We start from the raw sequence: 15,192 nt of genomic DNA, 5'->3' as shown, positions 1-15,192 counted from the left end.
AGTTGGCTTTACACATTTCACTGTGTCTCCATTGTTTTTCTTTTCTTCTGGCATTGGTCCCTCATTCCATGTCTGAAAGATGAACATTTTAGGTTATTTTGTGTGTGAAAAGAGGCCCAATATGAGGGAAGTTGGGTGAGATTTTTGAGTGATATACTCACCCTGAAAAGTATTAGTTTAAAAATATAGCCATGACTTTACTAATGTTGCAAATGGCTATTACTGCTTGAAATAGCAGATCTATAATTTATTATTGACATAATGTATAACTGAAAAGTAACAATATCAGCTGACATTACTGTAGTGTACAAACACAATAATTAATATTATTAGGTATCAATTGGCTATTAGTAAATGTTTTTAATTGTGTTATCGCTGTTGAAACATTCTTTTCTGTTCAATAAAGCAAGCAAATTGTCATACTTTAGTTTTCAAGGTGCTGGAATTCCTAAAGTTAAAGGATAAGCTAAGACAGTATACCATTATGTGTAAAAACTGACATGTTTTATACATTAATTTTCGTTTAATTAACAATTTGTTACCATGTAGCTTTGATTTTAGTTCTCTACTTATTTTCAATCATGTTTGATGAAGTATATTTTGATTGGGTCCCATTTGTATTTCTTTCTGTGACACCATTTGTATGTCATGTGACCCCAATTGCTGTACCATTTACTTTATGTCCTGGGATTTGATTTCTTAATCTATGCTTTGTGCAAATCTCTGTTAATGTTAGTTAGTTTTACTTCATGCAGGCTCTAGAGTCATATTTTATCATTTTTTGAGCTACTTTTTGCTCTTGACTTCTGACTTTGGCACACTCTTTCCTCCCCTGGTCCTGTTTGCACTCCCAATAACCCTCTGATATAATCTGTTTTATAACATTGGGACACTTGAATAGTAACTGATGAAAATTGGGCTTTGGAGTCCTATGTGAATAATAAATCATAAATTGTTCGTTTTGAACAGTGATAGTAATTTGCAACATTAGTAATGTCTTGGCTGTATTTTTAAATCAATTTAATGGTATCTTGACAAAAAAAATCTCAATATACATGAAAAACAAACACTTCTTTGTAATTCCAAACTTTTGATCACCAGTGTCAGGCAGTCGAGACTTTACTTTAACAGAAGTGATGGGAAGAACAAGACAGGAATGAGGAGAAGCCATTTCAGTGAGGAGGATTAGGAGGATTGTAAGGGTCAATGCAAATCCAGATTGGATGGAGGGTGCATGCACAATGGTATAATGCTAGGTCTGGTGAGGAAAAGTCTGACCAGTTCCACATTATAGATCTTTTGGAATTGTAGAAAAAACAGGAAAGAAGAAATCCAACTTTGGACAAGTATTTCTTTTTAAACCTTATTAATCCTGAAGGAAATTACTTGGTTTTCACATACCCCTTGGGGTCAGAGCACAGGGTCAGCCATTGTACAGCACCCCTGGAGCAATTGAAGGTTAAGTGCCTTGCTCAATGGCCCAGCAGAGTAGGATCTCTTTTGGCAGTGATGGGGTTTCAAACCGGCAACCTTCGGGATACCAGCACAGCTCCTTAGCCTCAGAGCCACCACTCCACCCAATTTTCATGAGGGACAGTGTAAGCATGGTGTTAACAAAAATAAATTAAGAAACATTAATATGTTTAGCAACAGCTAAATAAGAATGGAATCCTGCGCTAATCAGGAAACATCTGGGACAAAGTATCGAAATTCATTTTGCATTCAGATGGATAGTGGTAGAGAGTACTGTTGACCAAGCCCATTTAAGTGCATAAAGATGGACTTGGACCAATTCATTTTATACTTAGACATGTCCTATAATATTATAAACAAATTAAGGATATAGTTGAGATCAGAGGGAGCAATATCAAGAAAGAGCGGGATGGGATTGGTATACAAAGAGACTTTGTTGTGGTCATCCTCTATATTAGTGGGGGGTGATCAGATTGAATTTATAAAGGTCATTGGTTAGAGGCTTATGTGTAAAAGGATCTCTTTATAAACAAGAAAGGATTGTGAGATTTTGTATTTGGTAAAAATGATTGCTGAAGGAGAGGAATAATGAGTCTTGATCACGTTAATGAATTCTATCCCAAATCCCTTATTGTAGCACTCTCTGTTTGCACAACAGCATGAGTAGCTCTTTGTGGCTTTCTGTTGGGCTTGGCAAGCAAAGCTGATGTAGAAGTCAGGAATTTCTCTAATACAGTCTACTTGAGTACTGTATTGCATGAACATCTGGTAAGATTTTATATTAAGGTAAAAATCAGTTTGATTTATCCCCTGGTTAGTCTTATGATGACAAATTATCTTCTTTGCCTTGTATTGTTAAATCATTCTAATTATTGTATAATTGCTTTCAGTGGTGTTCATTAAAATCATTGTGTCTTTGCTTTGTTCTCATGATTTATACATTTTTGTTTTGCTTCCTTACTGGTATTATGTAGTGTTGTGACCTTGGCTTTCACCTTTCACTGGGAAAAACCTTGAAAACTTATTTATCGGCTGAGAATCGAGTGCAGAAGTCACGTCATGATAGCCTTATGGTCTTAGAGACTGCAGTGGAACACCTAGATCCTGATAGTGACCAGAAGAAGATCATGGAGATGAATAATAGTGCGTTTTGCCTGCCTTTCCATTTTGAGTACCAGCCACATGAAGGAGATGAGGTATGGGTGATACAGATTCAGATGCTAAAGAATTGCATTATTAGGACTGTAAAGTAGCCTTTACGCACATCACATGAGATCTTTGAGTGCTGGGTAATGGAAGAAAGATTTGGCTATGTTTTGGTAATGTTTGAACATCTATAGTTTTGCTTCATTATACCACTGACTTTAAAGTGTGTCCTTACAGGTGTGTGAAGTAAATGTGGAAGCTCAGGTTCGAAATGAGATGGTCACCCGATTTCAGCAGCTCCAGTCTAGACTCTCTAGTGTCACCATAGAAACTGAAGAGGTAAGATTACAGCACATTCCTCCAAATGATAACAAAGTATGACATAAGACAGGAGGCTCAGATGACCAGCTTGCTTTCCAAGCTATGTAAAGCTAATTTTAAAAGAGACATCCTTCTTAGTTCTTAGTCCTTCTTAATTATTAGGATTATAATTTTATAACTTTATACATCAGGTTAATAAGACCCTCAAAGCAACAATGAATGCACTTTTGGAGTCAATTACCAGTGAAGAATATAGTACACCTGACATCTGTCAGACCAGCCAATCGACTGAGCTGCTAAAGATGACTGGTTCTGAACCACCAGGCAGTAAACCCAGCCTAGCAAAGAGAAGAGCTACACAGCAAGAGACAGAGACATACTACTTTGCAGTAAGTATTATAGTGAAAGTAGCTGTTCATCAGCAGTAATAGACAAATTTACAAAAAAAATATAATATTTCCATATTAAATTAGCTGTTTTAATATATTTGGATGCATGATCAAGCTTAAACCTTGTTTTACAAGGTTTACAAGTGCTCCTTGCAACATGTCATCACATTGAAGGTAGTAGTCAAGGTTTGATATGCTAAGAGTACCTTCCACCTGAATATTTCTTTGTAGTCTTCTTTGATGTATTGCTAAAGGTACCATGTTGTGCTACAGAAGCAGATATTGTTTAGAGGTGTTAGGTGAAGGTACAGCTAAGCTTCCAAAGATAAACCTGTGGTTACAAAATGACATGTATATAAAACTCTAGTTTACTGTTTTCAGTGTCTGTCTGTTTGTCTGGGCAGGTTTATTTTTCTACAAGCATCCTTATTAGATGCCCAAAATCATCAACATTGGCTGTTATCAATTAAGAGCCATGACAGCTATTTTTTTGAATGTTTTTCCAGTTTATCATTCCTCTCCCCTTATCAGTAAAACACTGTAGAAAAGCTTAATTTTTGTTCCATTTATCTGTGATGAGAAACAGCCTGTGATTGTAGGTGATTATGAGTATATAGTTTTCCCAGAAATTCAAAAACTGTGAAACACACCCGGTGGTGCCCCTCCCCATCCTCACTCTTTCAGCAGAGAGGTACATTCTCTTCCATTTACACAATACCATAGAAGCATGCAGAGCCAAAACAACCAATCATTATCCAACTCTAACGATTTCTGATCAGATTTAGTCCTCTGTCAGTAGTCAAAAACGATTGCCTTAAACCCACAAATACTTTTATTGCTACTTTCTTTGAGGATGGGTTGTCTACTAATTTCAGGAGTTCTTCACATTGTTCCAGTATCTTTAATTAAGGTCAAAAGATTTTTTTATTTGCTGAGAATTGCCCGGGATTTCCCATGCACATACCTACTAAGTTGTTAAATGGTTTGTCGAAGTTATTTCAGGCTGCTCAAAGTCATTTGTCATGGCCTTATCAAACTGTTTGTAGACGTGAGTGTTTATTTTAACCTACTTAATTAAATTATTTGTGATCATCTTCCATTTCTAAAAAGAGCCGACATCTAAATAATATCAAACACTGATTGGAGGACCTTTGTCTTGATAGGAGTAGCCGATTAGTTAATGTGAATTTTGTATGTCCAGTAAACAAACTTGATTTGAATAAGTGTTTGGACTTTTATGGCAGGATCATTGTTTTAAAATATGTGAGAGATGATAGGCTCAATCATAGCTGTGTAGTAATTGTAACACATCCTACTTAAATTCAAATAGTGAGGACATAGAAAAATAATATAATCTGTAGGATGTACAGATCACACAGTTTCTTGTCAGATCAAGCCTGACTGAAGCCTGAGATTATCTATCTAAATCATACCATGAAAAGATCATTTTTGAGAAGGCACTGATGTTTGGAAATATCTGAAGGCATGAGTAAGAAGAGGAGAATGATGGATGAATACCGTCATGAAATAAGATAAAATGCAGATATTTAAACAAAGTCCAGCTGAGCTATTGTCTATTGGATCAGAAGCATAAAAAATAAATATGAAAAGATATCAATGTATTATTTTACTTTGCTATTTCTGCCTGCATAACATACTCAATATATGCTTTTTTCTATATATTTCAGAAAGTGAAAGAGTTTCTGACTGGTAGTAGTCTCATTTCAAAGCTCCAAGCCAAACATGATCTTCTAAAGGAATCCATTGATAAAGGTATTAAAGACTGAATGGCAAAACTGATAGCGGGCAAAGACAAAATATATATTGTGACAGAATATATACTTTCAGAGCAGATGTTTAAAGTGAAAGATAGGCATTTGCTCCAAGTTCTCTAAGTAAGTATGTATCAGATATCATTCTCAAGAGATAGGTTTTGTTTTACAGAGTGAGTATTTAAGCAGAGAGTAAAGCAGAGTCATCTTGGCATCTGGTTAAGTAGGGATTTTATTTCAGAGGGAGATGGTGTAAACTTTAATTGGATTCTGTGCTAAAAGAAATAAACACATTTGTGTGTTTGTTTTCAAAATATGGTAATACAAATATAGGCTCTGTAAAGCAGCAGATTATTTTTGAACCTGTGTCACACACTGTATAATTTTGCTATTATTATGATTAATATATGAAATATAACTGTCTTGTTCTGGCTTCTTGTTTCAATTTTTAGGAATTACCACTTGAAATATGTTTTTGAAAGTTTACTACTGTGATTTATACCAGTCCCTGACTTTGTAATTCTCTGGGCATAATAGTTTACTTTGGTGAACTTTCATTACTTCTTTGTTCCATTGTTATAAAGCTAACACCTGTGAAGCAAAGCATTTTTTGAACTTCCTTCTGTGCTTTGGGCTAGTTCAACAAAATTGATTCACAGTTCCAGTTTTTGTTTTTTGGAAAAATGAGATTTGGGATCAAACAAAACAGTTAATGTATTCTTTTCCCTTCACAGCTGAGTCCACAGACAATGATTCCTCTAGGTAAGAACAACCTTCACCTTCCACCTGCCTTTCTTATGGTGTTGTGAAAATAGGGTGGGTGGGAAGTATAGGTTATGCTTCAGCATTGTCTACATTACAGTTAGATTATTAATATCTGAGATGTCAGAAAATAATGAAAGTACAGACACAATTTACTTTTATTAGTACATGTGGTCTTGTTTAGTGATTAAGATCATGATCTCAAAAATAAAAGTGTTAAAGGGTTTAATGTTACAATGAACAATGCATGAAATAACATGAATGGAAAAGAAAGAATCGAACTGCTTACCATTTGGGGTCCTTTGGACACCAGCTAATCTCTTTTGTGGGATAACACCCCCCCGGTTGGTGATTTTCAGGCTGCAGCAATATTCCACTAAGTCCCTGCGTGTGAGAAAGACGAGGCCCTGCTCCCAGTATCACCACAAACTGTTTACTGGAGACCTGGAGAAGTTCGTGGAGGTACCCTAGTCAGCCCTGCACCTGTCTCTCTGTGTCTCTATCAGCTAATTTTCTTTCTCTGTTCTCATATAACCACAAATGTGGTGCTCTGGACATGGACCTCTAGTGGGGGTTTAGGAAGCCCCTGTGCTGCTCTCTGTCTCTTTGCCTGTGTTTGTAGAGCTCCTTCACAATCAACAGCAAGCTCTTTCATTGTCCGTCTCCAGTGTGAGCTGATGATGGAGCTTCTAGGTAATTGTGCGCTATGCTCCCCTACTACTGTTCTGGAGGTCCCAAAGGCTTGAAGAACTTCATTGTGCTCTTTATAGGGGTTTTCTAACTTTCTTTGCCTGTTTGCTTGTCTATCTGTGTGTCGTCTGCTTGTCTGCCTACATGTTTGCTGCCTTACTGATATAGGAGAAGGAGACGGATGTCCCGAACTCAGGTAGGGGATATTAAGAGATGCATTCTGTTCATTTTTTTGTATATTTGATGAGTGTGCTCAGACTCTCGTTGGATTATTTGTTTTGCCACAAGGCCTCACAATGTTGTATTTGTTTAATTTTGTTTTTGTGTTGTACTCAGCCTTTGCATTCTCATATTAAAGATATTTTTAGTTTTTCATATGTTTTAAATGGTTGAGCTACCCAATTTAGTATTAGTATTTTTAAACAGTATTTGAATAAATTACATGTACATTTATTTTGTATTGCTGGGTTTCATAGCCGAATGAATTGTTAGAATATCAGCTACATAAATTAAGCTAGTGCATGCATTAAATGCAATATTGCACTCACAACCAAATATATGATGCGTATGTCTCTTCCACCACAACAGATCTAACCTAGGAACATAGGTTGTTGCACTGAAGATGCACTCTCATGTTGTGAATTCCAGTACTTGCATACCATCTTTTTCACTCTTCTGTTATCTGTATAGGTGACTTGCAACACAATAAAAATATTTAACAACCACTGAAATCTGACACAATCTGGCACCATTAGTGTCTTTTAAAAAGTACAGTATATTTATCTGTTTAAGCATATTTTTACGAAGCTGTCACAATATATTGGTTGATTGATAGCAAGTGGATGAGATATCTGGCCAAGGTCGAGATTCATGGGCCACATAAGTTATTTTAGTGACAGCTCAATAAACTGTAATTCATCCAAGAGTTGTTGACCTTTCTTTTTCTTGTGCTTAAAATTAGTATGTGTTCCTCTTTGCTGAGCTGAAGAAGCAATTCATTTTAGAAGATCTATTTCTATGCAAAGAATGCATTTCATAGTTTTCTGTTTTATCCTCTTTTTTAACAGAGTTCAGGCCAGCAGATCCCCCTTGTGGTGGAAAGCTGTATTCGCTTTATAAATTTGCATGGTAAGGTATAAAACTGGTGCTATCTATTTGGAAGGAAGGGGTTTATTTGTCAAATATACATTTGTCAAAGTGAGATGGAGTTTCATAATAGATTCTGCAGGAGTTCTGTAATAAAAACTCAGAGGTTAGATTATCATCAGATTGAAGGGATCCAGATTACACCTATGAAATATAAGCAGTGGCAGAGCTACCAGGGGAATGGTTTGGGGTTTGCCCCTTGTCCCCTCTAAAATGATGGTCACTCCACACAATTCTCTCCAAAAGAAGGGAGGCTCCCAACCCCAACCCCCCCATCTCCTAATCTTTATTTTTGTTTAAAATGTGGACATGCAGTTAATACTTGTTTTATATACAGTTTGCTACTATATTCTGAAATTTTGTAGCAAACAAAGTGAGAATCTCAGTGCATTATTAGGCCTTTCTAGTAAATGTCTTTGTTTTTTATGGCAAAAGGTCACAAGTGCTTCCACATCTGGTTCCTACCCCAGCGTTGCCAGTTGTAATTATTATTATTATTATTATTATTATTAATAATAATAATAATAATAAGCCCTTAATAACTCTAAAATCCATGTTCACTGTTGTATTTACATTGGGACAGATTCATTTTTCTGTCTGGGGGTTGGAAGTAGGTGAAGCAAGACAGAAACCTCCTCTGGCCAGAATGCCAACACATGTAGAACTAAGCTTACATTAATGTACAGTGAGTCATTTTGAAGTCACTAAGCATGTGAGAGAAAATTGGAATTCTGATAGTAAACCGATTCAAACAATTTGGGTATTGTCTTGCAAATAACAACCACCTTAGCCAGCCAAGCAGTAGTCTTCTAATTCAAATAATTGCTTTATCATTTTGGAACCTCACCTGTTCTTGCAATAGCTTAATTTAACTTAACACTGTTACATGTGTAAAGGAACTCCACTTTAAAGCTTGTTTTTTTTTTATTTTTATTGCCTGGCAATACTGCATAATAACCTGGAATAGTTATTCAGAAGCAATATACAGTAATTCCATTTAGCATTAAATTCACCGTGACTGTCACTCCTTAATGTTGCAACATTCTCCCTTCCCTTATTGAGCATGTGCCATCTCTTTTAGTATTCTGCTACTTAGGGCCACTGCAGTGCATGAAAACTTAAGAAAGTTGTAAAGAAAATGGGATAAGTTTAATGTATACTAACTCAAGAAAGAATTAAACACAATTGTGTTTATTCAAAAAGCCTCACATATATTTAATTTAGTGGCTGCATTTTTTTGTAGCCTTGTTAAGCAATATGAATACATATTCCTTTATTGTTACATCTTTGGTACATGTAGTTAAAACTGGACATGGTGGTAAAATTCATATAAACAAATGTGCTGTTTTTCCACTAACACCATGAACCACTAAGAACCAGAATCAGAAGGATAGTGTGGTTTCTGGTGTTTTTCCATTACAAGTAAGAATTCAGATTCAAATTCTGTAATTCTAATTCTAATCATGCATTGATTGTATGAGGCATAAGATATTTGCATACTTATCACATGGAAAGTATGGAGAAAAGTATTTTTATTTTTTCTGCTTGTTTTTGTTATGGCCATCATGAGACTTATCATGTGTCAGAGAGTTAATATTAAAACTAACTAGCTCTGTAAGCCTGTGCTGTAAAAAGCCTGGGCTCCTAGAAACCATGGATTCTGGCACTTCAATCAATCAATCGCATTGGTTGTGCATTAGCAGCTAAATGAGGTTCTCTTTCCTTGGCGGTTTTGTTTTGCTGACATAGTCACCTCCGTTGTCTATCAGTGCCTAAGCGAGTTTCTCTCTCCTCTGAGGTTTCGTTTTGCAGACGGGCTCGCCTCACTTGTGTATTAGTGGCTAAGTAAGTTTCATATTAGCGAGTTGCTTTCTTTTAGTGTCATGCTGTAGCTTTGGACTTCCGGGACGGACAGACAGACAGAAACACTTCCATGCGTAGATTTTTCTATATAAGATATGGCCAGAACATAAAAAAGGAATGCTAGGAATGCTATGTTTTATAGGGAAAGTAAGGTGACATCACAGACTTAAACTACATGACTAACAACAGTGGTAGTTGCCAGAATCAATATTGCAGTGACCATGAAACCAATGCATCAATGGGTGAAGAATTCAAAAGGGATATTCAAAATGTTAATGAAGGTAGAAGACATTAGTTTAAAATGGCAATGAAGTGATATTATTGTTATAACTCAAACATAAGTAAAATAAGAAAAATAAATCATTCAAATGCTACAAACATAAGATCTTAAATTACAAACATGGATTCCCAACAGTTTTATGCAGAACATAATTCCCATTTCTTCAGACATGTTTGATATTTGCCTATATACTTTCTGATTGTAAACTGAAGTTTCCAAATCCCTTTAAAACCTGTCATCAAACATAACTAAAATAATTGCTTGTATGTCATATATAGTCCTGTGTACCTGTGACTTAATTTTGGAAAGAACATATATTGTACCAGTCATAAAGTATCAAACAACGTTTAGGTTTGAAAATGGCACATATAGCATTAATGCCTCAACTCTGAGATTGTTTTGATGACACAAGCTAATACTAAATAGTGACCACAAAATCACTGCAGTCTTTTTTGAAGACATTCCCATCAGCATGGATTCCATATACTGAATAGGAATCAAACAGGCCACAACATTCTAAAGTGGTTCCAATAATTTTAAGGTAAAAAGTAGTGAAATTAAAACAGGAAAGCAAATATCATGGACAGGCAGATGTATCCTTAAAGGAGCAATCTAACACAGCTCTTGTTTATGACAGTGGCAGAAATATAAAATTGCTAGGCAGTCATGTAGTGAAATAACAGAAAAATTGTGATTGTGTCCTTAGCAAGTACTCATTTTAAAAAGGGTTAGATACTTTTCATTCAAGCCAAGAAGAGGAAAGTTCAGCCCATTTAAGCTATTTGCCATCAGCCAAAGGAGCAACATGCTCCTAGCTGTTTTAAATTCAGTGTTGAGTAGGGCACTTGACTCATGGAAACTGAACTTATTATAGCTTTATGGAGAAGTAGAAATACAGTAACATGTTTGTATCCTTGCTGCTCTTTATATAATTGCTGTTTTTCAGTTTCCAATGTTAACTAATCGGTTTTCATTTTCTAATGGTAACTGTATTTGTCCCAGCTCTGGCCACTTGCATATACAGACACCCAAGAAGATATTGCACCTGGAACACAACACACTCTTTAAGGCCTCCATTCTCTCATGTAAACTGGTGTGTCGGTCTCACTATAATTTAGTCCAGTACTTACCACTTTATGAGTCGTTAACTCACTGAGCCTCCAGTCAGGCTTTACTTGCACTGTATAAGATATTCTGTACAATTTTGAAGGAAGATGGTTTGGGATAGTTGGATATCCCTAATTTGGTTTAATGCCCGTGGACAATTTTCACATTCCGTAATGACATACCTCTTTTTATCTTTTTGGACTGGAATCTCCTTTTGTGTTACTATGCAATCTTTAATAAGGACATCAGGGTGAGTTTCTCCAGTTATCTATTGTAATGCAGATAACTTGATTTCATGGGTGTGGTTTAGCTGTCATCTCCATCAGATAGACAACCTCCATAAAACTTGCTCCTACAAATCCAAACATCACATAAGATAGTTATGCAAACTGTTCAGTTTGTTAATGATACAGTATATTCCAATGGCAAAAATTCCTTAAAAATGTTTGATATTTTTAATTATTTGTCAATTGTTAGACACATGATACAGGCTTCATTTATTTTGTATTTTCCAGTTTTTATCTTTTCCTGCCTACATTTAACTTTTTCTACTTAACTTTGACAGGTTTGCATCATGAAGGTATTTTTCGGGTTCCTGGTTCCCAGACAGAGGTCAATGAAATACGCAATGCATTTGATCATGGTAAGTATAATGAAAGATATTTTCTTTTTCCTGTGTACAAAAAGCTTTAAAAGTAGCAAATTTAAAGACTCTTGATTCCTAGAATAAATCAAATAGACGTTCATGAAGGTGCAATGAATAATGAGCTAAAATACAAAACACTTTTTACTTTAACAGTGCCTTTCATCTAGTGGAGCTAACACTGGGAACCGATTCATCTTAGTAAAGATAACAGCCAGTAGATGGATAAAATACTCTTCATCTAGATATTCCTTTGAAGTTGGATTATTGATTTTTATAAGCACCCATGAGAAAGTTTAAATATAGGTTAAAGCTGAAAGTGTTATTTTAAGTTATTTTTAGAAGACAGTGTGATTACCCTTGGTGTAAGTCATCAGTATACTGCAAATTTTATATAAAAAAGTATTTCTTTTTGGAGTATGTGATATTTTCTTTGTTTCTGGCACTTCTGACCTGTTTTCATGATGTTTGGGCAGGCCCTTGGACCCTGATGTGTTTTAGGCAAACCATTATTCAGCATCTCGCTATTTAGGTGTAGTCATCTTTATTATCATGAGTCACTTTGATTATTTAAGTACAATAATAAGCATTTATTTGCATTTCTGCTGTCAGTCATGAGTATTTCATGTTGATGTTGAGATTTTTTTAATATTGTCTTTTGGTTGTTGTACTGTATGACAATATTTTGATAGATCTTCCATATTTGTGATTTATTTTTAATGGGCATTATTGAACTGATATTTTGTCATCAATTGGTATATTGGTAATAAAAAATGAAAAGGAACAGACTCCACACATGTAAAAAGGTTTGGGGCAGCCACCCATATAATATTCCTAGCTGCAAAGGTTTCTTTTATATTCAACAGAGTTGTTGATCATACAGAGTCCAAGACAGAACTGATGAAGGTTGGAAAAGATGGCGGTTTTAAGTGGTCAGACAGGAAGTGATGTAGGGTAATTGGACGTGATGTAGGGTAACTGGAAGTGATGTTTTTCTGGGCTTCGGAACCGGAAGTGACATTTTCCTGGGCTCCAGAACCGGAAGTAACATTCTTCACTCAGATAGGTTTTCCCGCGGCTGGTCTGAAGAGACAACAGGAGAAGGTTTAGTGCACCCCACCCTCCCCTGGCCTGGCGTGCAATTACCTTTACTTGGTCCACACAGCGTCCCCCTACTCGCATGTGTGTGACTATATATATATATATATATATATATATATATATATATATATATATATATATATATATATATATATATATATATATATATATATATATATATATATATATATATATATATATATATATACTGTATATATATATATATATATATTTAGAAACCCAGTGTTTCTCCTTATGATTCATCATGGAATACTTCTTGGATGATATCCCCTCCCTTGATCTCCCCCTACACCTCTGAGAACTGTCATGGCTCCTTCTGTGTGCCTCCAATGATCTTTATTGTGCAGACAATGGATGTGTCACAGTTCATACCACTGGTTGCACATCACACCATTTACTTGGTGTCAGAGGCAACATAATCTGCACTTTCCCCAACTCTGTCAGCAAATCCAACTTGTTTTAAGCTCTGCTGTTTAAATACTTGCTAATTTCTCTCTCTCTCTCTCTCTTTTTGTCTCACCTACTCACTCTTTCACTCACTCACACACACTTACACAAACACTGTGCACAGTTTTTTTTTGATGGCTCTAGCCTTTAATCATCTCTGCCTCAATTTCTATGCCAAAACACCAAATATATGAATAGTTTTGAGGTCTTCCCTTTCTCAACTATGAAATCTCTGATGGAGAAGGTAAGATAAGTAGATTAATTTTTACTGCATTTAATAATTCACTATTTCTTCCCAGGTGAAGACCCTCTCACAGACAGTCAGATTAACCATGATATTGATTCAGTGGCTGGTGTGCTTAAGTTGTACTTTCGAGGTCTGGAGAAACCACTCTTCCCAATGGAAACATTTCAAGAATTAATCGATTGTGTCCGTAAGTGATTCATTAAATTAATGTGTTCTTTATTGTGCATTCATTTTTTTTTTTTAGCTCTATCCCAGGACAGAATCATCTATCGCAGGCATGTCAAACTCACTACCATTATTGGGCCTCTTTGACTGCCATACGTGCGTCAGCAGGCCGTACTGTAACAAATACTATTATACAAAGTTACTGTAGCTTTCTTTCCAATACTGAAAACATTAAAAAATGTAACATTTAAAGTTTAACCTTTAAAGAAAAGCAATTTATTTCCATACACTCTCCGCACAACAGTGTACAATTAGAGTCATAGCCTCTTAGCTAGGTCCTTATATCATTATATTATATTCATTGCTTATATAGGAGTTTTACAGTGTGAGATCTATTTCTTTTGTCCCGACACATGGCATCTCTTGTTAGTAACAAGTTCGTCAATATCAGGCTTGAAATCTTGTGCAGCTTCAACTTTTATGAGGGATGAAAGGTGCTCGACAGTAAGTCTTGAGCGATGTGGGGTTTTGGTAGCTTTAATTAACGAAAATAATTTTTCACAAAGATAAGTGCTTCCAAACATAGACAGTATGCCAACGTACGGATCTGCAAATACGAGGGTGGCAGGTAAGCAAACAAGTCTGGCACACCAACTTCGTTGTATTTTGCCTTCAGAATACAATCTGACTGCAGTTCAATCAATTCCATTTAGATATTCTCAGGCGCATTCTCAGCATTGTAAGAGAACAGCGCAAAGTCCTGTTCGTGTGAACTGAAATCACGAAAACGCTCACTGAATTCATTGCTCAGTAATTCAAGTTGGAAAACAAATCCTCCAAAAATCTAATTTTACTTTACTAAGTTTACTTCAAAGTTTATATTGTAAAATAAGCCGATATGCAAAAAGCCACCTGACCTACACTAATTTTACAAACTCAAAATCACAAAAATATGTTAATAAACAACTCACCAACTTCTCGCGTCCACTTCAGATCTTCAGCTGTAGTCTGCACTAACTGTTCGTTACAATACTAGCACAAAATTACATAAAACTAGAGCAAAAAATGTGAAAATATGCGGGCTATTACTACTCGTGATGGTCAGTTCTGCCCAGTGGCCAGTCTCAGCAGCCCGTGGCGGCCCTGGGCAAAGAAAGAATTGGTGGCCCCTTCGCCCGCCAATGTCAGTATGGTATCTTATGCATGGAGGATGGCCACGTCCGTTGCAGACACTGCATAGCCGCCTTGTGCTCATGACATGCTTCTGTATGCGCGTGTCCATAACTTAAAAGCCAAGTGGAGGCCCATTATATTCTCATTACGGCAGAACGATATAATACTACATATAGCTTACTGCTCCGACTCTATCAACATTAGTAAATACAGTGTACTAATTAACAAGAAACACAATGTTTTTCGGCCACATTGCTGTCAGCTATGTCTTTATTTTCTCTTCTGTTTTATATTCAGTATATATTGGCGTGGCGGCCCTGTGCAGGTGCACAGTTTGCAAATGCCAAAGGCCACCCCTGCTGCAGCCTAGCACTTCACTTGTGACGTTGCGGCTCATTAACTTTGGTCAAGGCTTGTGGCTATACTAGCAGATGACGTTTCCGGTT

The 15,192-nt window shown here is 36.1% G+C and overlaps 1 protein-coding gene and 1 long non-coding RNA gene across 3 annotated transcripts in view; one reads left to right on the top strand and one right to left on the bottom strand.

Annotated features, from left to right (window-relative positions):
* The window catches only part of LOC120543100, a 32,282-nt gene extending 26,042 nt beyond the window's left edge, over positions 1–6,240 (bottom strand). Inside the window, exon 1 of the long non-coding RNA XR_005636288.1 lies at positions 6,153–6,240. This is a non-coding gene — a long non-coding RNA (uncharacterized LOC120543100). The remainder of the gene's footprint in view (positions 1–6,152) is intronic.
* Positions 1–15,192, top strand: part of arhgap4b (Rho GTPase activating protein 4b) — an 85,057-nt gene that overhangs the window by 49,022 nt on the left and 20,843 nt on the right. Inside the window, exons 8-16 of one of the 2 annotated variants that reach the window (XM_039775948.1) lie at positions 2,448–2,669; positions 2,857–2,958; positions 3,132–3,329; positions 5,018–5,102; positions 5,836–5,863; positions 6,722–6,749; positions 7,621–7,681; positions 11,515–11,592; positions 13,461–13,595. In XM_039775948.1, the coding sequence (XP_039631882.1) occupies positions 2,448–2,669; positions 2,857–2,958; positions 3,132–3,329; positions 5,018–5,102; positions 5,836–5,863; positions 6,722–6,749; positions 7,621–7,681; positions 11,515–11,592; positions 13,461–13,595 (937 nt within the window). Of the gene's footprint in view, positions 1–2,447; positions 2,670–2,856; positions 2,959–3,131; positions 3,330–5,017; positions 5,103–5,835; positions 5,864–6,222; positions 6,326–6,721; positions 6,750–7,620; positions 7,682–11,514; positions 11,593–13,460; positions 13,596–15,192 lie in introns of both variants that reach the window. The other variant, XM_039775947.1, reaches the window with a different exon arrangement.

The sequence above is a fragment of the Polypterus senegalus genome, chromosome 13, assembly GCF_016835505.1.
Source record: "Polypterus senegalus isolate Bchr_013 chromosome 13, ASM1683550v1, whole genome shotgun sequence".
NCBI classification, from domain to species: Eukaryota; Metazoa; Chordata; class Cladistia; order Polypteriformes; family Polypteridae; genus Polypterus; species Polypterus senegalus.
The sequence above is the reverse complement of the archived record's forward strand: the minus strand, read 5'-3'. Positions and strand labels throughout refer to the sequence as shown.